Source organism: Brienomyrus brachyistius, chromosome 7 (assembly GCF_023856365.1).
Source record: "Brienomyrus brachyistius isolate T26 chromosome 7, BBRACH_0.4, whole genome shotgun sequence".
Lineage (NCBI taxonomy): Eukaryota > Metazoa > Chordata > Actinopteri > Osteoglossiformes > Mormyridae > Brienomyrus > Brienomyrus brachyistius.
The window spans coordinates 31820123-31844373 of record NC_064539.1 but is presented as its reverse complement, the minus strand read 5'-3'; the positions used below and the strand labels follow the sequence as shown (position 1 = coordinate 31844373).

Here is a 24251-nt window from a genome sequence, read left to right as displayed (position 1 = left end):
CAAGGGGCCCCTGGGCAGCAGCCCCGCTGGCCTGGTCCGTAATCTGTCCCTGACAGTCACTCATAATGCCCGTGGTTAGACCACAATGAGACAGACTGGGGGCATTTCCTGTTTCTCTGTTTCAAAAGCATGCATGTTAGAGCCCTTTAATAAAATTGGGTGGGGGGGGGGAAAGAACACCCCGTGAAAGTTATTCTGTAATCAAGCCCAGCCAGATAGGCCTCAGTCTTTATTTTGTTCTGGGGGTCAGGAGGCATCTTGTTAATTCTTGATTTAGTGGAGAATTAATACAATAATATGTAGGGTTAGAATAATAAGAAAGTCATCTGTCCATCAACTTCTCCAGTACATGGTCAGGAGTGAAATTTTACGTTACATTTTGGTTATTTAGCGGATGCTGTTCAATCCAAAGTATATTTTTGAGAGATGACAGGGACAACCAGCCCCTTGAGCAATTTTAGGTTAAAGGCTTTGCTCAGGGACCCAATTATGAAATTATTCTGAAAACCACAAGATTTCAGCTGGCAAGCTGAACCACGGACCGGATATGTAGCTCAGTCTGGATTTCTTTGCATTAATTATTTGGTTACTAACTCAGGATCCAAAGTGACATACTCTAAGCAGGAGACGCAAGACGTCGGTGTATCCTTAAAGAGTCTAACAGAAGCTTCCTTCCTGGGAATGGACCTCATAAGCTTCTGGTTTGATTTGCCAGCTCTGCTCTTTGGCTGTTCTGAGCTAACAGGGGAGGGGTCAGTGGACCAGACACACAGTTGGACAGGCAATGTGTGAACCGACCCTGGACACCTCCCTGGAACAAGCCCGTGACAGGTGTTGTACATCTCACCTCATCGATATGTTTCATGTATGGAAAGCAAAACGAGGTCCTTCTCCTCTCCTGTCAGACAAAGCTAATGCAGGAGCACTGAGAAGGAGGCAGAGCGTACAGGGGATTCTCACAAGAAGCAGGATGACCTTCTGTGAAGGCCTGGATCATCCCACTCTGTGAAGGGTGCTGAGCGTACAGGGGATTCTCTAGAAGCAGGATGACCTTTGATGAAGACCTGGATCATCCTGCTTTGTGAAGGAGGCAGAGCGTACAGGGGATTCTCACAAGAAGCACGATGACCTTCTGTGAAGGCCTGGATCATCCCACTCTGTGAAGGGTGCTGAGCGTACAGGGGATTCTCTAGAAGCAGGATGACCTTCTGTGAAGGCCTGGATCATCCTGCTTTGTGAAGGGTGCTGAGCGTACAGGGGATTCTCACAAGAAGCACGATGACCTTCTGTGAAGGCCTGGATCATCCCACTCTGTGAAGGGTGCTGAGCATACAGGGGATTCTCTAGAAGCAGGATGACCTTTGATGAAGACCTGGATCATCCTGCTTTGAGAAGGAGGCAGAGCGTACAGGGGATTCTCACAAGAAGCACGATGACCTTCTGTGAAGGCCTGGATCATCCCACTCTGTGAGGCCTGTTACTTTACTCTTAACACTTTGCACAGTCACCATTATATCTGTACACTGTCACCTTATTTATTACTTCAATCCCAGCCTTGAGTTATTTATTGCTTCTGTTACTTTGATGTGTCTATATTGTTGTTCACTGATGCTGCTATCAGAAGTGAGCAAAACACGTCCCTTGTACGTACGCTTGTGTAAGGACAAATAATTCTGATTCTAAACGTAAAGAAGGACCATGCGGAGCCAGAGTCCCAACATTCATACGATCGTTCGATTCAGTTCAGTTCAATTCAATTTTATTTGTATAGCGCATTTTTACAACAGTATTGTTCACAACATTGTCTCAAAGCGCTTTACCAATGCTCCTCATGATTAAAAACCTCATTATTATTATTTAGTCCTTTACGTAGCTTTTCCCTGAACAACGACATGAAGGAGGAATCAGCCGAATGATCTTTCCTGATTCCACAGAATCCTGCAGCTCCATCCTGGCGGCTTCATTTTTTGAGGACATCGACATGCTCACCCAGTTTGAGAGCGGACCTGCTGACTGGGACCCAACACTGCCCCCTGCTGATAGTGCTGGTCCGCAGGAGCGCAGGGGTGTGAGCTAGCAGCTGGCTTGGAGCATCCTGGGTCTGGCTCAGTGTCCCTCAGGAAACCCGCGTGCTTGTGGAAATGCATGCTGACCCCAGTTTGGCGTGAGGGTGTAAGGCGAAGTGGTTCACTCTTTTGCACATAAACATGCACAGCTGTACTGAATGCACAGCATTATTTATTTCAGAACTTGGATCTAGGCCGTATTTGAACTTCCACATTTATCTGGGAACTTGTACACATTATTTTATGCTCTCTCTGAATGTATCAATACTGCCAAGACAAACTCGTTGTACATGAAACTGTGCTTGGCCAAGAAAAGGAATGTGAATTTTGATTCTGCAGCAGCAGCTTTAGACATGGTGGGGGTGTTGAGCTGTGGCTGGATCAGCGGGGGATGCTGTTACTGACCCTCTGAAGACCATCCTGACTGCCGAGGGAGACTCGGATGCCAACGAGAGCCATTTCAGTTTTGAATTGGTTTTGGGGACACAAGGAAGGACAGGACAGCATCCACAGTCCACAGCACACTACAGCAGCCATGTGAAATAAACACAGGGAATGGTCAGACAGACCTGAGACCCCCCCCCCAACAGTTTAGGTGCAGACATCAGCGCAAATCTGAGTGTGAACATTCAAGAGTGTCACTGTCTCTAAAGGGACAGAGCATGGAAGGACTCCATGGCAGGCGCGTATAAAGGCACATAACAGTCACATGACACTCCAGAGGAGTTTCTGGCAATAAGGACGGTTTCGTTGAATACATGACACGCTGAGCTTGAACCACCCTATGCCAAGACTGTGGTCCGAACAAAAAGCTGCTTCGATATCACACGGTTCTGTCTTTCCACTGTAAACATGCTGAAAATTAAAACAAAAACAATAAAGTCTACTCTTTTCTCAAAAAGAACAAAATACTGCCCTTTTCTAAGTTTCAGAATCCCCCTATCCAGCTTCCAGGGACCTGTTTAAGGCATTTTTCTGTAAATATGGATGCACCAGGAGGCTCAACGTGACGTCAGAATAGGCTTGTGAGGCCGGTCCGGGTGGGACTCCTGGCTGGGTGGAGGTCCAAGCCGTCGCTCAGCATGGGGGTGCTGGCAGTCAGGTCTGTCAAGGTGGAGGCTGTGCTCACGGGGCTCATGGAAGAGTTGGAGATCTCAGAGGCGACCCCCGCGGGCGACCCGCCTGGCAGCATGGACCCCTCTGAAGCCACCTCCGTTATGCCGTTCTCCTGCCGGAGAAGGTTCCTCCGGAATTTAGCGCGGGCATTCTGGAACCAGACCTGCCACGGCAGCCACAATTCATGCCTTTAACTTTCACTTCTGTCAGAGATGCCTGCAGTACATCCAGAGAGTTTGTCTATGGCATTGTCTCCCAGTCCGGTCCTCGGGGACTCATAGACAGTCCACGGTTTTGCTCTCTCCCAATTGTGAGCTTGTGAGTCTGACAGGGAGCTCAGAGGGAGCAAAAACACGGACCGACTGTGGGTCCCTGGGGATCAGATCGGACAACACTGGTCTATGGGCATCTTCTCTGTCATAATAACACACCGTTGTGGAATGTGGTAGGAAAAACCAGAACATTACATCTGTGATGCTATTCGTGTTCTTAAGTTAAATTTAACTTACAGGAGCACCGAGTTTCCTAATGTTTCCCATTCCTGCCAAACCCTCGGTGAGACCTGGAGCTGAGTGTGTTTGATAGCAGACGCGCTGCCCTCACCTGCAGCACACGCTTGCTCAGGCCTGTCTTCTGTGCCAGCTGCTTCAGGTCCTTGGCGTCGGGATTATGGTTCATGGAGAAATAGGACTTCATGGTACGCAGTTGGTGATGCTTAAAAGACGTCCGCATTCGCTTGGACTTCTGGCACGTTCCGTAGTGGCCGTCGCTGTCAAGGGGATCGCACTCATTCTCATTGCAGCTCAGTGCTGGGGATTTGGGGGGAAGGAGGAGGCCGGTTAGACGCTGGAAGAGACCCCCAGGTTGGGTAGGGGCTGCATTACTGATGTAACAGATGAGTAGCATGTCCCATCAGCAGAGAGGTAAGGAGTGCTATCATCCCCCAGCCCGCGGCCCTTGTGTCCTGTACAGGACCCGGACATGGAGGTGTGACATGGCTCATGTAAAATGTCACTGCCCTTCGTTCTCCCTAATCAGGCAGAGCCTCCAGTGAAGACTGTCCCTTCCCTCTTCACTCTGTGTGGCCCATTTAATAACCTGAACTGTGAAAGCAAAGATATGATTTTGATCTGGTTATAGCTTTATTTATGGAAACTAGTTATAGCTTTATTTATGTTGTTGGATTATGTGGTTTATCACTTTAAAAAGGGGGGAGTTTAGTTTGATGAGTTGCCAGTAACTAGTTTATATATAAATAAAATCTAGTGTTGTGACACCACTATAGACATCAAGTCTGAAATGCAAGATTGTAGATTTGGTTTCAACATTAGTAGGGACCCAAAGAATCTGAAATCCCCCCCACCCCCAAACACACACAGTACTCCCACAGTATTGGTTAGAAAATCTCCATACTGTCTGTCCTCAAATCGCTGTTGCTCTAATGCCACACAAACTCAGACCTGTGGTCCTCCAACAAGACATGTTAGAAGTGTCATTTGTTACACATTTTAAAAAAACATGTATTAAATGCACAATTTAATGCATATGAAATCAGTTTTAACACACACATAACTTATATGATTTGTTGAAAGTTTAAATTCTCAAAAACACAAATTATTTTTAAATTCAGGTCAATAAATTGGTGAAATGAGTATATATATATTTATATGAAGCCCCAGTTACATCGAAAAGAGGGAATGAGGGAGTCTGGCTTGATGTAAGACCCCCAATACGCCGCTTAGTTAATTCATGTTATTCTTAATGATGCCATATTTTCGGATTCTTTCATTATTTCACTTTATAAACTATATATGCCAAGTAATTGCCGTAAATACATACTAGCTATATTTGTACAACGTAATTACAGTTCACACCCGCAGTCAGGAACCATATGCCGCGTCCCGGGTTTGTGTTGTGGTCTCTAGGCGGCAGCAGAGCTCCAAAGCCCCAATCCACTGCAAAAACAGGGAATGGTCCCAGTTCAGACGCGTTGGCATATATAATTTAATGTCATTTTAAATTGTGTTATTTAATGGGCTAAACAGCTTGACCCGTTTTAAGAATTTTGTAGAGCACTTACATTTACGCCTTTACAAAGGATAGCAGTCAAACCCGCCACACACAGTAAATTATAATCCAACCAGCGCCGATATGAGACACTGTATACCAACGAAGCGATGCCACCCTGCTCCAAGGGACAATTTGGTCGACCAACAATAGCCTAGTTTGCGTTTATATCAAATAAATATCACCGGGAATGGGCATGAGTTGATTTATTTTTATGTTGAAAACAATCTTCATCCCTTCGGATGTTTTTGGAACAGATTCTAATCATTCGAACTTGTTTGTGAATGATTCCCTATAAACTCGGAGAAGCCCATTTATACATTGTGCCATGTTACCCATTTCGAGGTAAAATATAATAACCCCGTGGTTTATGTGCTGCGGTTAATTAGGCTGAATGTGGATGGTGTTTTATTAGGCTGCCGTTATGTCAGGCAAACCATAGGTTAGCTGCAGGCAAATGAATTGAACGTTATAATGCGAATTTCTGCCTACCCAAGGGCTTTGCATTTTCTTCTAGGCTGACTATGCGTTTATTTTTGGTGATATTTTATTAAAATAATTAGGCTATTAAGTTGTTAATATTACCACAGTACAGCAACAACAATTTGAAGCTGGGGAAGAAATCGCTAATGGGTTTAGAATAATAATTTTTCAGGAAGAATAAGACAAAACAGAATGAAGCCCCTTATTACAGGGTCTAGATGTTATTTTTAATAACGACATTAGTCAGCGTTCCTATAACATCAAGTTAAAATACATGAAATAACGGAAAATGTTTGGAAGTGTTATTGTGACAAATATTGTGCTCTGTTTTGAGAGAAAATACTCCGGTGTTCAAGGCATTTTCTTTTAATAAGATAATGGGGCCTATGTCATATTTTCCCTGGGCTTGATATGTACTTATGTGACTCATTAAGTTTTGTAAGTAACATGAAAAGACCCTTAACTGATTAGTCAAGACTAAGATTAATTATTTAACCAAAAATGTGTGTTCTGGGTGTTTTATGGACTGTGTCAGTGTGGATTTATTAAAGGACAACAAAATCTATCAGTACATATTGTCAAGGTTTTTTCTTTATGTATATAAAAGGGTTTTACCTAGAATACACTACAGGTTCGCCTGTGTTAAACAGGCTTTGATTTACTGACCCGGAAACTCTCCCAACCGTCATTCAACAAACAGGGGCTGGAGGTTCGCTTAAATCATAAACCTGCCAGGTCCTTCGAGCCCACCTTTCAAGGTCTTTCGCCATTTTAGTCCTTTGAGGTTCAGAGCTATGCCGAAGCGACGTCCCACTTACTGGCCTGTATCGGCATGTGTAACGTTTCAGTTTAACCCTCAGCTGAGCGGAGCACGAATAACCGAGGGACAGCCGGAGGCTCGCGGCCGTCAAAGACTCAAGCAAAGGACTCAAGGTCCCTTTCTTACGGACAAATTACGATTAAAACGTAACGGTTTCAGTGCGACGACGCAGTAGAATGCTATGTAAACATTGCACAATAATCTGAATTTAACGCAAGATGGCAATCAATGAGGTAAAATAGAATTTGATATTGGAAGGGGGACGAAACTGAATTAGAATGTAAATTAGTTATGTTTTTTCTTGTAAGGACGAATGAAATATTGGATACAAGCCCCCCCTGTTCCTACATGTTATCCCTGTCTCGCCTGGTTCCTTCGCCCTTGTTCTGAATATTGTTTATTATGAACATACCTTCAAACAACGTCAAGCCGAAAATGTTACTCCTAAACCACTTATTCTATTTGGAGTTACTGAGGTCTAGAGCATATCCCGGAGTCCATGGGGCACCGAACCAACGCAGGGCACACTCACATACCATTCCCTCACTTGGTAGCACCAATTAACCTCCGCATGTTTTTGGACTATGGGGGTGGGGGGGGGGGGGGTGGTGGAACCGGAGAACCCGCAGGAAACCCCACGAGAACGGTGACATTCCACACAGATGGAGTTTTCAACCCTGATCCCAAAAGTGTGAGGCAACAGTGCTAATCACTGCTCCACCTTACTGCCTCCGTCGCAAAGGGTATTTTCTTTTCATTAAAAAAAAATCGTACATTAGGGCTACTACAAAATATGTTATACTCCGTTTTCACAACTCACACTAATTTAATTAAGATGTTTTGTTTTATCATTTGATAATTTAAACGTTAATACACCATGCTAATAATTTTTTAAACTATAAGAAAACCCGATAGATGACTTGTTAACGCAATTTTGTTATGGTAAAATTAGTGTGGATATCATGTGAAATAAATAAGTTCTATTTATAAGGTAAAATACTTCTATATACATTCTAGTAATGCAAAACAATTCGTAAGTTAAATTAAAGCAGATATTATTCGTTCAGGTGGCAACTGCACGTTATCCAAGATTTTTAAGTTTCAGAAATTGCTTTATAATCACACTCACACTTCAGCCAGAAAAATTAAGCGACCATGTACTTATTTTTGCAGCCTACATATTAATCGCAGACTACACCATTTTGCTATGCAGTGTTGGAATCGTCCATTTCCATGGTCCTTAGTAATGACAGGTACTCTGACTACATGCATATCATCGTACGCGGACTGCAAGGCTTGTTTACCTGCGCTGTACTTGGCCAGGTCACCACTTGTTGGGGGGATTCTCCTTTTCCGCGGGCGTCCTTTCTGTACGGTCCCGTTATAATACGGGACCCCCGAGGGCATTGGGCCGGTTTTACCGGAGATCACGTCCACTTGATCAAAAGGTTCCTGGTATTCCCCGCGTACGAGCGCCTCAAAGTGGAGGCGGCAGTACACCAAGCCGTCTTTCATGCCGAAGTGGTCGCCGGTCGTCAGCATTGTACTGCAGGTTGTGCAGGTGAAACAGTTCAGGTGATAAACCAGGTCTCTAGCTTTCATCACCATCTCCGAGGCGGAAATCCCAAGATGGCATCTCGCACAGCGCTGCACCGAGAATCTCCTGAAGAGCGAGAGAGTGCCTGTCGGCGAACTGAACGCAAAAAGAACCCTACAACAGTCCTAACCTTTATAAAGTTTATTAAGATAACATAAACTTTAATGATCCCAGGGCAAATTATTGAATACGTATGTATATATAGTCCTACTGTTATACGTATGAATTAATGCTCAGAAAAAAGATCTAACGACTGCTTTAATGACAATCTTGCCCGTTGCCGTTTAGATACCTGTAATAGTCCTCTTTGCAGTAGATACTGCCGTCCTTGCTGAAGCAGGTGAGCTCGGATTCCAGCTTCAGCTTACACTCGCAGCACGTCAGGCAGCTCATATGCCACTGTCGGTCCACGGCAAGCAGATAATAGCGCTCGGAGATTGTCCCCCGGCAGCCGGCGCAGAGAGCTGCTCGCTCGCCGTCCACCGGGCTCATATTCTGCGAAACGATTTTAAAAACATAATCGCCATCCATGCAACGACGATTGTGTTATTAATTACAAACCGGGACCCTCATACAATGAAATAATTAATAGTCATTGCCCGTTAATCGAAGCCATTTGGGTTCTACTTCTAAAACCTTAAATAACCAACAGGTTTAAATGCTCTGATTGGTGTCAATTTAAGGTCAAGATAATCTGTTTTATCAACGGAATAATTAATATAAATTGATTTGCATTTACAAGAACCATTCTTAAAGAACACAATAATATATATGACAAATTTAGCAGTAAGTGACTAAGAAGCCTAATCATTAACTTTTTACACTTAAATATTTACAAAAAAAAAAAAGCCAAACAGCCTCTGTATATCGGATGCAATGCGATTTCAGTGCGAGTTAACTGGTGTGACGGTTCTTGTTTCTGTAATTCTGCGTGAATATATATGCGTATTTGGTATAAAATATCACATTTACTGGATTAGGGCGAATTTTTAATTTAACGTTTTTTATAGAAACTAATAAAGTTGGACTGCATGTTGCCTATATAGTCCTGTAAACAGAACAAAACGCATTTTATTACCACATTAGTTGTGCTAATGATAGAATTTCGATTCAAATGATAATATGGGCGAACCTATACAATACTTAAGTTAATAGCATAAACAACCCGAACAGATACTACCGTTCCTTCATATTGAACGGTATAAAGAGGGAATACATTCCATTTGAATGTGTAAATAGACAAAAGCCTTAACGGATCTTCATAAATATCATGAAATCAGAACCAATCGCTTATCTGCGTAATTATGTGAGAATTTATGATCTTTTCTTCATAATGCATTTCACTCATTCGAATAGGCCTGTGATTTTGGAAGAAAACGAAATCTAAACCGAATCTTTAACCAGTATCATTAATGAGAAAACGGGCAGGTGTTCATATATCAGTGTATGTAGTATGATGCTGTATAACTACGTGGATTCTTTCAAATATCCCGGCCTTCGCATGTGGATCAGTTGCCGTATAGTACTCATCGGGCATATGGTTCACGTCAAATTATAGTAAGATAATTACTATAACAAAAACGTAAATTCTACAACTGTCTCTCTATTTCAATATTTACAGTGATTTAACTATTAGTGGATCTACATACAGGATTTATATAGGCCTAACTGTTATGGCCATAGTGAATCTATAACATCGAATGGCTTATTATAGGCATTACAGTTAAATATTGACAATATTCATCACACAAATTCACAAATATGTTCACATATTTCCTTGTATGGAATACTTTAATGTGCAGAGCCCTGAATACTTTAAATCAAGCTTTTTCACAAGACCTTAAACCCGAGTGTTACCGGGTGGAGCTCTTCCCGGCTCGCCTACCCTGTCGGTTTCTCCCATGTCTATGGCCGAGCTGACCGCGCTAGATTCATTCTTTCCTCTCCGCTCCATCTCACAGACACCATGCACTTCACCTCCGGGAAGGCCGTGGAAAAGCATCTCGGCGGCTGATGGATGGATGTTACGCTGGTTCTCCTGAACCCTGCAGCCCAAAAACTTCCATGAAACGCAAGCCAGGGCCACGCTTCTGCTGCCGAGATGCAGCCTCACTCCAGGAATCCAGGTCAAATATAAATCATCAATAAGTAAGTGATAAAAAACATTACACGTTGTGCGAACTCAATTGTGTATTTTAAAAATTAATTCCAAAGATTCCCTTTGCAATCTCGAATACATCTGAAGTTCCCCCTTCTGGTTAACGGACATATAAAGATGAAAACAAAAACCCAGAAGAGTTGTTCCTCTGGAAAAATCGTTAAATTACACGGCAGCGTCAAAATCTTGGCACCATCCCTCAGACAAACCACCGGTGTCTGTGAACTGTCAGGAACGCGATTCCTTTATTAGTTTTTTTATATTTTTATTATTGCATAATAATTTCCAGCAAAGAGACCGCTCAATGAAAACCTTGAGGTTGCACTTACGTCAGCCCCCAAAAAGCAGAAATTCATCAAGGCAACAAACAATGACAAACTGTGCCAAAATATTCCCAAAGTAACAGTAGAAAAACAACAATGAATGATGCACTTGGCAGGAGCGTGTCTTTGTTTCTGTCAGTTTTTTTCTGACAATTTGTCACTGTATTAAGAAGAACACGACACAGATTGCAGCTCCAATCTGTCGGCTGTGTCGCGAGTCCAGCTTTTTCATATTTTACTTCTAATAAGAAAAATCAAACAAATCATAAATTAGCATCCTGAATATACACATAAATAAACGCCAGCGTGTAAGGGAAGGTCGCCGTGCTCGGAATGGCTGAAACGTAGCTGTTTTCTTATTTTTTAAGCCCCCCTCCCTTCTTTCTGTATAATTGGGGAGGAGGAGTTTTGCGTGTAAATCCCCTTGGAGGCTCCCGGTGCGGCCTCCTTGTCCCGCTGCTTCCTCGCGGCTCCACGCCTCTCTTGCACCCGCGCCTTTTCTACCGGGAGCGCGCGTCACGCCCGCTCCACCCGGCCATTGGCTGCCCTGCGTCGTGCACTCTCATTATAGCCCTCTGCTCTGCCTGGTTCGTTTTCATAGCCCTGCTCGGAGTTTCTTTCGGGCAGCATTTTTTTTCGGGATGGGAGCGTTCATCCTGTTCCTCTAGTCTGAGTTTTTTTTTCTTGCGCATCATCATATGTCATATATGGCGTACTGGTGGGGCCGCAGAATCTATTACTTTTTAATTTATTTATATTTGTTTATTTGTGTATTTGCAGAGGTCTCTCTTATGAAACTGGTCCAATTAAGCAGAACGAGTATCAGTTAATACTTCACTTTGGACTTTGCGTCTTCATATGGTGGATGGTGCCTGTCCCGAGCTAAGATATAGGCTTACGTTGAAATGCTGAAAGAAGATGGTCTTATGTTCTGAGAACATGGTCTACCCGAGAAATCGGTTTTCAAGAAGATGCGATATTGTCCTCTGGATTTAAAATGGATTCAGCGACGCTTCCATTCGCAAAGTACTGGGGGTGGGGCGAAATTTCTAAATGACATAAATTACGAGGTCACTGTTAAATTGTTTACCTAATTGAATCGGAAATAGCGCTTATTACCACTATGATGACATAAACAATTACTGTGTATTTATATTTAAGTGGCGGTAATTGCCTCATTTCATTACGAACAGGAAACACGATAATGACTCCTCATTTACTCCTAATATATAGCCTAGCTCTTAATTTAATACATTTAATAATGGATTATATATATATATATATATATATATATATATATATATATATATATATATATATATATATATATATATATATATATATATATATATGATATTTTCGGATGATTTAAAGTTATTTAACAGTAAAAAAATATGTCTTAGTATCCGGATGGACTTGTGGCCCGACAAACGTAACGGGCCTGTTACCTTTTCTCAGTTATGTTTTATTATTAGGATCATTGTTATTCCTCTTATTATGACTAATAACGCCTGTGGGAATTTCTGCGATTCGCCTGCAGTTTTAGTAAGTTTCATCCACTTTGGCATTTCAGTTGATCTATTGCAGCTTGCACTCACATATTTAATAATATGACATGAGACCTGAAGATACCTTTAATATGACCATGTTCTAACATGACCATATTCATGAGTTTGCTCATTATATATAACGATTGCGCTTAGATAACGTGGGGTGAATATTTCTATACGTATTGTGATGATTTACTGATACATGTGAAGTAACCTGTATAAATAGGCCAACCCTATAAACACATTATATATAATGATTAACTAACCCAACTCTATAAATACATTATATATACCGATTAACTAACCCAACCCTATAAATACATTATATATAATGATTAACTAACCCAACCCTATAAATACATTATATATACCGATTAACTAACCCAACCCTATAAATACATTATATATACCGATTAACTAACCCAACCCTATAAATACATTATATATAATGATTAACTAACCCAACTCTATAAATACATTATATATACCGATTAACTAACCCAACCCTATAAATACATTATATATAATGATTAACTAACCCAACCCTATAAATACATTATATATACCGATTAACTAACCCAACCCTATAAATACATTACATATAACGATTAACTAACCCAACCCTATAAATACATTTCCACCTGCATCTTGTTTGTAAAGCTATAACAGGAGAAGCGGACAAAACACAGCAATGTCGCACGTGCCTATGTATTTTCCGCATTTTTGCATTTTTTGTGCATTTTCTATGCACTCTGTAAATATGAAAAATGTAATTATAACTGTAATAAACGCATGTTTCAATAAGTTGTCTTTAGTTTATTTGATGCGGGTGGCAAATAATAATTAATGAATCCGTTTTTCTCATTGTTGGTAATTTGTTCTGGACATAGCTATACAAAATTCAGCATATTTTTCTGCCTTTGTTCATATCTGTTTTGTCTGAAGTTTACATGCAGGAATTTTATTGTTTAATGACCCATTTCAGATCGAACGCGTATAGCGAGCCCATATGTGTGTGTATGGAATACACCGGTATATTGAAATAATTCCAGATCAAGACCATTCAAGATGCTCCAAGTTCACGAAATGCCCTCAGTGGACAGAATTGTTCAAATGCTTCGCTTTAGTCGTCCACCTACTTCGAATGATTACTATCTTCATAGATGGTGGCCGACTTCATGATTAAACATTTCAAAACATCAAACGCTGATAGATAAAACATAATCATTTTAATATAGATTATCATTTTTAGTAGAATTGTAACGAATTCCAGCAAAATCCGATTGCGTAAATGTCCAAGTATAATGATACGTCGCCGAAATGTTTCGGCATTCAATCGTTATTGATGGACTGTGTTTCAGATTAGTGTCAGTCGTGCGGACATGCATGTCAGATTCTAATTATTGATGGTATGATTGTGAAAATACTCGGGGCATAAATAATAGTGTTTGTTTAGAGGTGATCAATGTTTCCTTATGGATTTTGGGAGATATTTCAATGGATTTATCCCATGGAAAGCTTGCCTCGATCTACTGGTTTGACTTGTCTTGCTAAATTGCAAGTCATTTGTAACTATACGACAGATTCGTTTAACAATAATGCTGTATACAGGTAGGTTATACGTACCGCGTAATCCAAAAATTCCTAAAGTTTTCCTAGTTTTTACTAGGTCTACCTACTCTTTTTGAACTTAATAGCTCATGCATGTTTAAAAATATGGCTATAAGGAATCTAACACTTTAATCCCGGATCTACTGAACGGCATACGAGAAACGGCTCTTGGTCACATCTGCGTGGACATGCATAGGTAGGCTACAAATAGTTAAAGCAGCTAAGTTTTCAAAAAGGTCGGTGAAACTTTCATTCATCATGATTAATCTAAATCAGCGTGAGCATAAAATAAGGTGATCCTTGGGTCGTTTTGTCTGAAGTTATATCTTTCGATGGACTAGATAAATTAACATTTAATTTTAATTCTGTAGTCAAACGTTTATTTTTCCGCGATGATGCTCACACCCAGTAATGCAAAATGTATAAGATTTATTAGTGATTTTTTGCGTGTCTATGACTTGTGTGTCTGCAGTCTTAGGAACGGCTTTTGGAGGACTTGATTATGTAAGGTCAGTCATTGTGACCATATATCACTATGGAGTCGGAACTACAAAAGCAACGCTGCCAAGCCTCGGATTAGCCGGAGTAAAAGGTCTGTGCGTCTTTTTTATTAGAGATCCGGGGTCCCGGGGTGAGTCCACATATGGAGGAGAAGACGGACAGCAGCGCTTGACAATATGTAGCCAATTAAACTGTACTGAATCTCGTTAAGCAGTTTAAGGAACCTTTATGGGAAGGACTTTGGTCGAATATGAAGGAAAACGGCATTAATTATACCTTGAACTTAATTACAATGATAATGTGAGAAACTATCAAACTTTACGGAAGCAGAGCGTACCGTCAGTTCCACTTTGTTTTATTTAATGCATAACGTTTAAAATTCGGAGTTTCTAACCATATTATCTTATATCACAAGAAGGTAGTTGCCCTTTTGTAAGTAACAAGCTATAAAATATTCAATTTACGCACCGCTTTGAGCAGAAAGGGCAATTTTACAGCGCGTTCAATAAGATGCTAAACCCATATGCAAATTAAGCTTAGTGTAGTACCCTTAATTGAATAAATGCATATTCATTACTATTATCTACATCTCTTGTCTGGAATAACCGGAGCTTAATGCATTAAACATCGCGTTATCAGTATGTCTGGAGGCGTGTATGAAATATAATATTATAGGGATCAATGATATTCACCTCACAGGTATTTACTAAGGGTTTTAAAGCCTTTCAGTCAGACGCAGTTTTTTTCTGTAAACTAAATATCCCATGTGGACAAATAGTACCTTTCCTGTGTTTGTTTTGTTAACCCATCAACTTCGGAAATTAATTTTCCTTAAAAATGCTTCCTGAAAAATTACTACAGAAACACCCCTATCCAGGACAGCCTGCAAAACTCCATTTACTGTAAATCCCAATGATTGAACAGCAAACAGAAAATCGAGAAATATCATTTTATATCATTATTAATATTGATATTGACATGGGGTGGCATGGTGGTGCAGTGGTTAGCACTGTTGCCTCACACCTCTAGGACCCGGGTTCGAGTCTCCGCGTGTTCTCTGGACTGTGTGGAGTTTGCATGTTCTCCCCATGTCGTCGTGGGGTTTCCTCCAGGTACTCCGGTTTCCCCCCACTGTCCAAAAACATGCTGAGGCTAATTGGAATTGCTGAAATTGCCCGTAGGTGTGTATGCATGAGTGAATGGTGTGTGAGTGTGCCCTGCGATGGGCTGGCCCCCCATCCTGGGTTGTTCCCTGCCTCGTGCCCATTGATTCCAGGATAGGCTCCGGACCCCCCACGACCCAGTAGGATAAGCAGTTTGGAAAATGGATGGATGGATGATATTGACATACAGGCCTATTTATATACGGTTTAGTCATTTATTTTATCAGCACTCTATATTCTACATATTCTCTAAACTTATCTCTAGCGGATGTATGTGAAAAAATACAAGTCTGTGTGTTATGATAAACAGGTTTGATACGTTTCCTATCGCTCTATTCAGGAGCTGCACCACTCTCTAATTGCACACTTCCAGAACAAAAGTTGATTGAAGTTTTTTTTTTTAACCACTGAGAATACAATCATTATTGTATTCTTTTCATTCAGTATTTTAAAACTTTATTGTATCTGGAAATCACTACAGGGCACATTGACTATAGATAAATGAAGAATTTCCCCCTCGGATCAATAAAGTTCTGCCCTATCTAATTCAATCTAAAAATGTGTAATTTGCTTGGACCGACCTGTTTCTGAGTATCAGTGCTGTTGAAGGCAAGCGGGAGCCCCTTAGAGGGCCAGGCCAGGTCTCCATCTCCTCGAGGGGAAGACGGTCACAAAGAACTAGTGCCAGCCACCCAGAACTTGGTTCCTTGGCATCCTCTTGCCCTTGTGTTTGCCTCAGCTCTTGTCCTGTAGTCTCCTCGTTGACCTCCAACTCCCATCCTGTGGACCCCGGACCCACCTCCATCACCAGTCAGGCTGCCATTGAGCCCAGCTAATGTTTCATCTAGGCCTATGGCAGTCCACTACCCCCATCCTCGTGTCTTGTCCCCAGTCAAACCCCCAGCTTCTCGTCAACCCACGTCTGTTTCTAACCCTCTTTAGTCCCTTCCTCCTCTCTTTCCAGTTCTGCTGCCCCACCCAGCTCCATTTCTGACATTCCCTTTCGGTTCCCCCACCTTGTCTTGGTCCCTGCCTCATATTCCTGGTCCTGTCCCTTGGTTGCCATGTCCAGTTCCCAAATCCATTTGTTCCTGGCCCCTAAGTTCTACCCCCTGCTGAGCTCCCTCATCTGGTGCTCCGGTCTTGTTCGCCCTGTCTTTGTTCCCCTCCTGTTGGAGTTCCAGGTACTGTCCATCTGATTTCTTGGTTTTTGTTAAGGGTTTCCCTGTTTCATTCTGTGTTTTGGTTTTTCCTACCTCTCTTTGTGGCCACACGCCTGGTGTTTGCACGTTTGGTGGAGGGTACTATCAGGATTGGTGCTTGTCCCATGTGTTATGTCTCAATTTGGCCAGCAGATGTTGCTACCCATCCTCTTTCCCTCCTCTCTGTCTCCCAACCCTAACCCTAGTGTGTTTTCTTTGTTCCTTGGCCTGCTCCATAGTTTGGTGGGTTGAGTGTGTATTCCTGAGACTGTTAACTGCTGGTCATGAGTTTAAGGCTGGATGCAGGCCAACCTCATCTGTTATTTTGTATTTATTGGTTTTCAGTTCCGCAATGTTTATTATTTTTTACTTGTTTCTCTGTCACAAGTTCGCCCTCTTTGTATTTTTGTTCCTACATAATTGTCCTAGTGTGGTTTTCCCAGTTTGTGCATTGTTGGAGTTCCCTGGTTCTGTTTTGTTATTATCAGTTATTCCACCTGTTTCCCATTTCCCAGTGCCAGTGTCTAATTGTTCCTTCTGTTGCTCGCTGTTGCTCACCTTCTGTGATTAGTTGATTGTCTTATGTTCTGCACCTGCCTGTCCTCATTTGTCCGGTTATCAGTGTATTAAAGGGCTTGCCTTTGTTATACTCCTCAGTGAGTCACTGTGTGTTGCTTGCTGTATGTTACTCTGCTATTTCTCCTAGTTCTGTTCCTGGTGTTGCCCAGTTCCCGTTTTATGCTATTTTTATTGTTTTTTTTTCCTCATGTTTAGTTCTGAACCCTCGTGGTCCCTTTTATTTTGTGGTTTCTCCCTTAGTGTTCAGTTTTGTTAATAAACCCCTTTTGTCTTTGAGCTACAAGTGCATCGTCCACCTTTTTTCCTTCCTGCAGATGCCACTGCATTTTATAACAAGATCATTACAAAACCATTCAGCACACCGCTGAAATGATGTCATGCATGTCCTAGATGTCATGCAAGAAAGATGTTATTTTCTTTAGCATTTTAAAATGAGGTTGTTTTCTCATTTAAAATAAGACTAAACATTAAGGGTATCGTTTCACAACTAAACTTAACTAAGAAACTGTCAAGGACTCTGGCATGAGGGGGAGGCACCACACGGGCGGGGAAAGGAGGTGACGATCCACTGGTAAGCAACTTTAGTAAGATCGACCTTTCAAGTCTTCTTAAGATGATAAAAGTCACCATAATCTGGGAACCAAGCCCAATTCTGAGTTAAAAAGTTCATGGACAAGCAGTCTCACTGATTTCTTTTTAATTAGTAACACCTTTGCAGTAACATAAAACACCAAACATTTGTGTTACTATCCCTTTGGGAGCCAATGGTTACAATTTCAATTCATAGCAAAATGGCAAGAATAGAACTGAATGAGTCAGTCAAAAAATTATTACACTTAAAGGAAAATGTCTGCAGGGAAGATATGTGCAAACGTGTTAAAAATTGCTTGTCAGTGGACTTTTGTTATGAAACCAATAATTTTGCAATGATTTTACAGAATGATGCAAATGTGCCAAGACTTCCTCTGAGTACTGAGCGTAGGTCTAAGTAACAGAATCATTCAATCCATCCATCAATCATTTGAAACCACTTATCCTGTTCAAGGTCATGGGGGGTCCGGAGCATATAGGCACAAAGCAGGGAACAATCCAAGATGGGGCACCAGCCTATTGCAGGGGGCAAGCACAGGCACACACACCTACAGGCAGTCTGGCAGCTCCAATTAACCTTAGCATGTTTTTGTACTGTGGATGGAGGGAAACCAGACTACCCAGAGGAAACCAACTACGACACGGGGAGAACATGCAAGCTCCACACACATGGAACCCTGGCAAAAACTTAAACCCAGGTTCCAGAGGTGTGAGGCAATAGTGTTAATCACTGCACCATCATGCTGCCCCAATCATTCAATCCTTAGGCCTATATACTTAACACCACAGTAAAGTGATGGCAAACACTGTAATTTACCAAAAAGATCTTGCACAATATCTCTTTCTGTGATATTTACTAGACCGATGAGAATAATGGCTGGAAAGTTATAGACGTTACTTAAGAATTATTCTATTTAGGATTTAATTGTTTATTTTATTTTTAACTTATACAAAAGATATTTCTGTCTTAATAGGTAAGGCATTTATCTTCAAGCGACAACTCAAAACTTTCCTTTTTCAGAAATACCTGAAGTAGTACTCTGTATTCTTACTCAGCTCTTTTCCGTGTGTGTGTGTGTGTGTGTGTGTACAAAAAAAGAAAAAAATAATAATTGTTGCACTTTCTCAACAGAGTGTTCAGATAGATGGTATTCATAGCCTGGGTCCTTATTGAGCTAGTATCGGAAAAATTCATCGCAGCGTCTTAAAGCACTTATGTAAGTCGCTCTGGCTAAGGGCGTCTGCCAAATACTGTAAATGTAAATGTAAATAAGGATTCTGACGAATTTTGACAATAACATATAATGACACCCACATAGGATACAGCTCATCCACATAGGCCTATCAAATAATTAATTATTTATTTTGCAGCTAAAATATTTTGCATTGTCCCGGTACCCTGTAATGGATAAAGCGGTTGTCAGATGGATAGACAGATACGTATATCCGAACATTTGGGGAACTGAAATTATTCTATCCTGGTTACTTGCTGGCAAAAACAGTCTCAAGTCATAAAACCGAGTGATGAAGTTGCACGTGTTCTTCGTTTTTTAAACCAAACGTTAAACCGCCCGTAAGTAAGTAGATGTATTAACACACAGGGCCTGTCAATCCTACAAAAGGCCCACTAGGGCGCCAACTTCTGAGTGGGCGCCGACTTGCCAACCTCAGATAGGGGGCGCAAGCGGTAATGTTCGCTTAGAGCGCCACATCGACTAGGACCGGTACTAGAACACAGAACATAGAAAAAATCCGAAATAATCTGACATTTTAATTAACTGTTTTGAATTTGTCTAATGACAGACGGACGCGCATACATTTCTTTATTGGCTACTTTTCCCCCAAAAAACTATGAAACAGGTTATAAATGATCATTTTAATAATAAGTTTAATTCCAATGTTGACAGTTTAATTCCTGTAATGACTGACCCAACATGACATCCGTTAATTAACGAAATCAAATTGTTTTTCTTACGTAACTTTCAGGCTTATTAATTGTCGTCTAATCCAATCCACAGAAAAGCGACTCACATCACGCGATTCCCACGGCCTCGAGCAAATGGGATTGTGGCCTGTGTAGTTTTTTGTTCACGACTCTGATCACGCGAAAGCGTATGAGGTCTAGGATAAAACTACAATACCCAGAATCCAACGGAGTGGTGAGGGCACCGCGGTCTGCGCATGGAGACCATGGCGTTAGTCCGGACCGTCTGACTTGGTGTTATACAAATACGGTTAGAATAACCGATCCACACCCTCGTCCGCAGCGCGAGTCCCGGCTTCCGTGAAAGCTGAAAATGGGGTCTCGGCTCAGGTAAGTGTCTCCTGTCCTCTGCCTTGGTGTCGTCCTTCAGAAGAGCTGTTTACAAGAATGACAGGGAAGAGAAGAGCGCGGGGCCTGGACTTGTTGCGACCGACTTAAATGTAGCGGCACTTTATTCATGTTGTAATGCCGGCACTTACTGACCTTGTACATGCTGCAATGCCGGGACTTACTGACCTTATTTACGCTCTAATGCTTGGGCTTACTGACCTTGCCCACCATCGTACGTATTTGTTCGCCATTGCTGCTGATGTTGCTAAGAGCAGCTGATGTTCTGGTCTTGTGCAGTTTATATGCGTGTATATATGTATGTGTATTTAATCTGTATGAGCGAGCTGTGAGCGCATGCAAACATGTATTGTTTATTCTAAATATTTGTGTCTATGTTGGTCATGATTGATTGACAGAGGTGCTACTGATTCGCGGATACGGTTTCTAGTTTTGTATTTCTGTTGATCTTTTCTTCATCCAAAATTGAACGGTGACCCTGGCAAAACGACATTTCATGATGGCCATGTGGGGCACGATTTACAAATGTTTGTGCACGTGTATCCTTATATGGTGAAATGACAATAAAGAACCTTGAATACTGAATCATTAAACATTGCTGGGGATACTTGCTGTGGTTGTAATGGCTTTGAACCCCCAAAGTAAATGATGATAAAGACAGGGGTGTTTAATGAATGCCGTCTCTCCTGGTCTCTCCTGGTCTCTCCTGGTCTCTCCTGGTCTCTCCTGGTCTCTCCTGGTCTCTCCTGGTCTCTCCTGGTCTCTCCTGGTCTCTCCTGTGCCCTTTATCATTGACTGTATTTTTGTTCTTTAACTGCCTGTAAAGCTGGCAGTCCACCTTCAGGGGATCCTCTTACAGCTTGTCATCAGATCACTGCCCTCTAATTGTAATCAGGACACCGCTGCCTGTCTTTATATAGGGCCGGTACTCAAAGCCCTTCTGCTTTTTTAATGTAAGATACTGTAAGGTTGTGTTACAGCCAGGAAACCATAGCCGCAAGCTCTGTGATTAGGTACTTACAGAAGCTCACTTTGCATCTTTACTCAGGGGAATTGCTTGTTTCACTTACGGAAGTTAAAGATAAAATAAAAGTTGCCTGCTTGCAAGGGAATGGGTTCACCTGTGAATATTTGTTGCTCCATTATCGCGATCTGTGTTGCTTTTGCTCTATGCTTGATGAGCTACGTTACGAAGCAGCTTCCTCCTGCCGTTTCTTGCGTGTCATAACCCAGGGGTGCTGACTGTTCTACTTATTTTATGGATCAGATCTATATTTGTCGAATGTGATGTTTTTCTGCTTGGAAACCTCACAGGGTTAAGCCCAATAGCTGATGTTCAGTTTTCAAATAAGGTCAGAATCCTCAAATATTTCCTTTTGTCATAGCTGAAGTATGACTGGAGTCAACCAGAGCAGGAACTGACAGCAAAGCTGAATCAGGGACCTTTACTTACTGACTGTGCTGAGATGCTGCCAACAGCAGGCTAATCTTCCACCAATGGGAGCATTTTATCAGAGCTGTTAAAATCCACTGGTCCAAATGGACACATTTTGAAATGATTCTCCTGCATTTGGAGCATCGACAGGGTGAACATTGAATAAAATAACTAGTGTCCTATTCTTGGAGGATTTAAAATAGTGGTGTTACGTTTGAATGGACCCTCTTGTGTCATGCTGCATGTGAACAGGACCAAGGTTAAACATGTTCTCCAGAGCAGAGCTGCAGCCAAAACGGTGAAGCCTCCAGGTAGGGCCACAGACTTGGCCTGTAATGTCACCTTGCAGGTAAGGAATGGTACTATGATGATGTGTCTTCTTGTGGGCAAAACATCTGCATCACACAGCTGGGGATTTACTCTTAAAGGAAAAAAATAATTTAGGAGCATAGCGTGCAAGAAATTATGGTTAAGGAGTGGTCAATAAATGGTGTTAAACCAGGTCTAGTCCTGGTGAAATCTGGCTGAATATGGTCCGAAAACGAATATGAGAGAAGGAACTCGAATAAAATGGATTGTGACTCCAAGCCCTTGTGGGGGATGTAGGTTCGACACCCTCAGTGAACGTTTCCCTGGATGCGATGCGTTCCTCTAAGATGAGCATGCAGTCACCAGCAAATTCCACATCCCTGATGGCCTTGGGGATCAGCTGTTTGGTCGCTGACCCTGACCTTCATGCTTGTTTCAGGGAGAGCCCCCAGTCCACCTTCGAGGTCTACGTGGAGGTGGTGCACCCTGGAACCACTGGCTCAAGTAAGTAACTCCTCCAGAACATGGCCAGTGCCTCGCTGTGGCGAGTGAGTCATTGGCATTGCTGTCGATTATCCATTTTATATTCATCCTTTAAATTCTGTTTTTTATATCTGGGCATTAGGTTTGAATCCTCTCAGTTATTCTTTCGATCTGATTTGAATCTGCTGGACTAGTCATTTCCGTTTGACACTTGTCACAAAATGTACTGTTTAATTGACATTCATGTGCAGCTTGTGTTCTGGTGCTGAATGCCCTGGTCTTCACATGAGTCGCACGTCCCCCTGGGCCTGGATGGCCAGAGCACTGTGTCTTTCCATATCCTGTGATGACACAGTATCTATTTTCTGCCAGGTGGATCCTTCGTACAGCGCAGTGAAGCACCTTTATGTGGCACCATGACCAGAAATGGGGGCTTTTGGTTTTGTCCCCCCCCCCATCCCCTGTGCTTCCACAGAGATGAAAGATTTTACTGATATCCCTGATGGAGCCATGACAGTCTTTCCTGTCTGATTTAAATTGTTTGGTTATGCTTTGGGTGGGGGGCTGCCTTTGGGGCACCAAAGTACCAAATTTCCCTCCTGTGACCTTGAGTGAAAATACTTACTGTCAATCCAAGACCCAAAAGCCAGCAGAGTGTAAAGATGTGCACCATCCCGCTGCTAGGAGAAACCCAAGCATAGCACCTTCTCATTCATGTTGTGTGAGCTCGCTGGCTTCATTTATGAATAACTGGTGGTATTCTTTGGGTGGTCAGCCATCAGCCCAAAGACCCCATCTTGTGGGGGGGGGGGGGTGTTAGGGATCGGTCAATGGGTTCATTCACTTACTCATGAGCTGATGAGACTTCTCGGTGTGGAATGACCATTACTGCTCAGTTTAAATGCCGACGCGTGTAGCTTGCAGGTTGGGGTCCAGCCTTGTGGCTCCTGCTTTTCTGCACCTCGGCAGCGGTAGCAGTGTGACTGTCATCGGATGCCGTGGGCTGTGCATGGTTGTGTGGTTCAGTATTAGGGTAACCCAACTGCACCCACAGTGGGCTGTGCATGGTTGTGTGGTTCGGTATTAGGGTAACCCAACTGCACCCACAATGGGCTGTGCATGGTTGTGTGGTTCGGTATTAGGGTAACCCAACTGCACCCACAGTGGGCTGCCTCATTTGCTGCTCTGATGGTGTGTTTCCGGAGTTTCTCCCAAGCACACAGGCTTTGGGTCACCTAGCAACTGCTGAGCCTCCACAGTGCCGGCTGAGGATCCGTTATGCAGGTTTTTTTTTTTTTTTTTGATACATTTTACATGTTTGCTCCCAGTAAATGGTTTCTCTGTGCTGATCAGGAAACACACTCCAGCTGGGCTCTTATGCAACTGCTCTCTTACTCTTAGCATGTTGCAACACGTGTTCGGGCAGCATCGCATGCCTGGGCAGCAGGCAGGAATGTGCTGCTTATGCAGGAAACCGGGCCTTTCGTGATGGTGGGGCCTGCATTGGGGCCCTGGGGGGTTGAGCCGGGCCCTCAAGAGAAACTGAGCGGCATGCAAGACCAGGATACATCAGACACTCCAGTGGGCTGTCAATCCACGGCTCCCTTTAGTGCGGTGCTGCTATTAACGTGGGAAAGGGGTCTTTTTGACCCAGGATGGTGTGGCTGCCAACCTACAGGTCATACCCCCCATTTGCAGTCCCATCGGCCGGTTGGTGGGAATTTCACTCTTGAGTGCCTCTCCACTCCCGTCAGCTTCTACCTGCCTTCCTGCCTCCGATTGTTGTGTGTGTGTGAGAGTCTGTGTGTATCTGCCTTTACAGTACGTCACGTTTATTTATTTAGCTGATGTTTTGTGATAGAGCT

General features: G+C 42.5%; 2 protein-coding genes across 2 annotated transcripts in view; one reads left to right on the top strand and one right to left on the bottom strand.

Moving 5' to 3' along the window:
- Positions 1 to 1742: 1742 nt before the first annotated feature.
- Positions 1743 to 11049, bottom strand: lhx2a (LIM homeobox 2a). Its single transcript, XM_049021518.1, has 6 exons — positions 10637 to 11049; positions 10035 to 10194; positions 8442 to 8644; positions 7857 to 8215; positions 3786 to 3991; positions 1743 to 3345 (listed from the first exon to the last, which is right to left on the bottom strand). The coding sequence occupies exons 2-6, from the start codon at positions 10149 to 10151 to the stop codon at positions 3079 to 3081; spliced, it is 1152 nt and encodes a 383-aa protein (XP_048877475.1). The 5' UTR covers positions 10152 to 10194; positions 10637 to 11049; the 3' UTR covers positions 1743 to 3078.
- An 8945-nt stretch (positions 11050 to 19994) lies between these two features.
- dennd1a (DENN/MADD domain containing 1A) overlaps positions 19995 to 24251 on the top strand; it is a 52885-nt gene continuing 48628 nt past the window's right edge. Inside the window, exons 1-2 of the mRNA XM_049019749.1 lie at positions 19995 to 20141; positions 22343 to 22407. Of these exons, the coding sequence (XP_048875706.1) occupies positions 20125 to 20141; positions 22343 to 22407 (82 nt within the window). The 5' untranslated portion in view covers positions 19995 to 20124. The remainder of the gene's footprint in view (positions 20142 to 22342; positions 22408 to 24251) is intronic.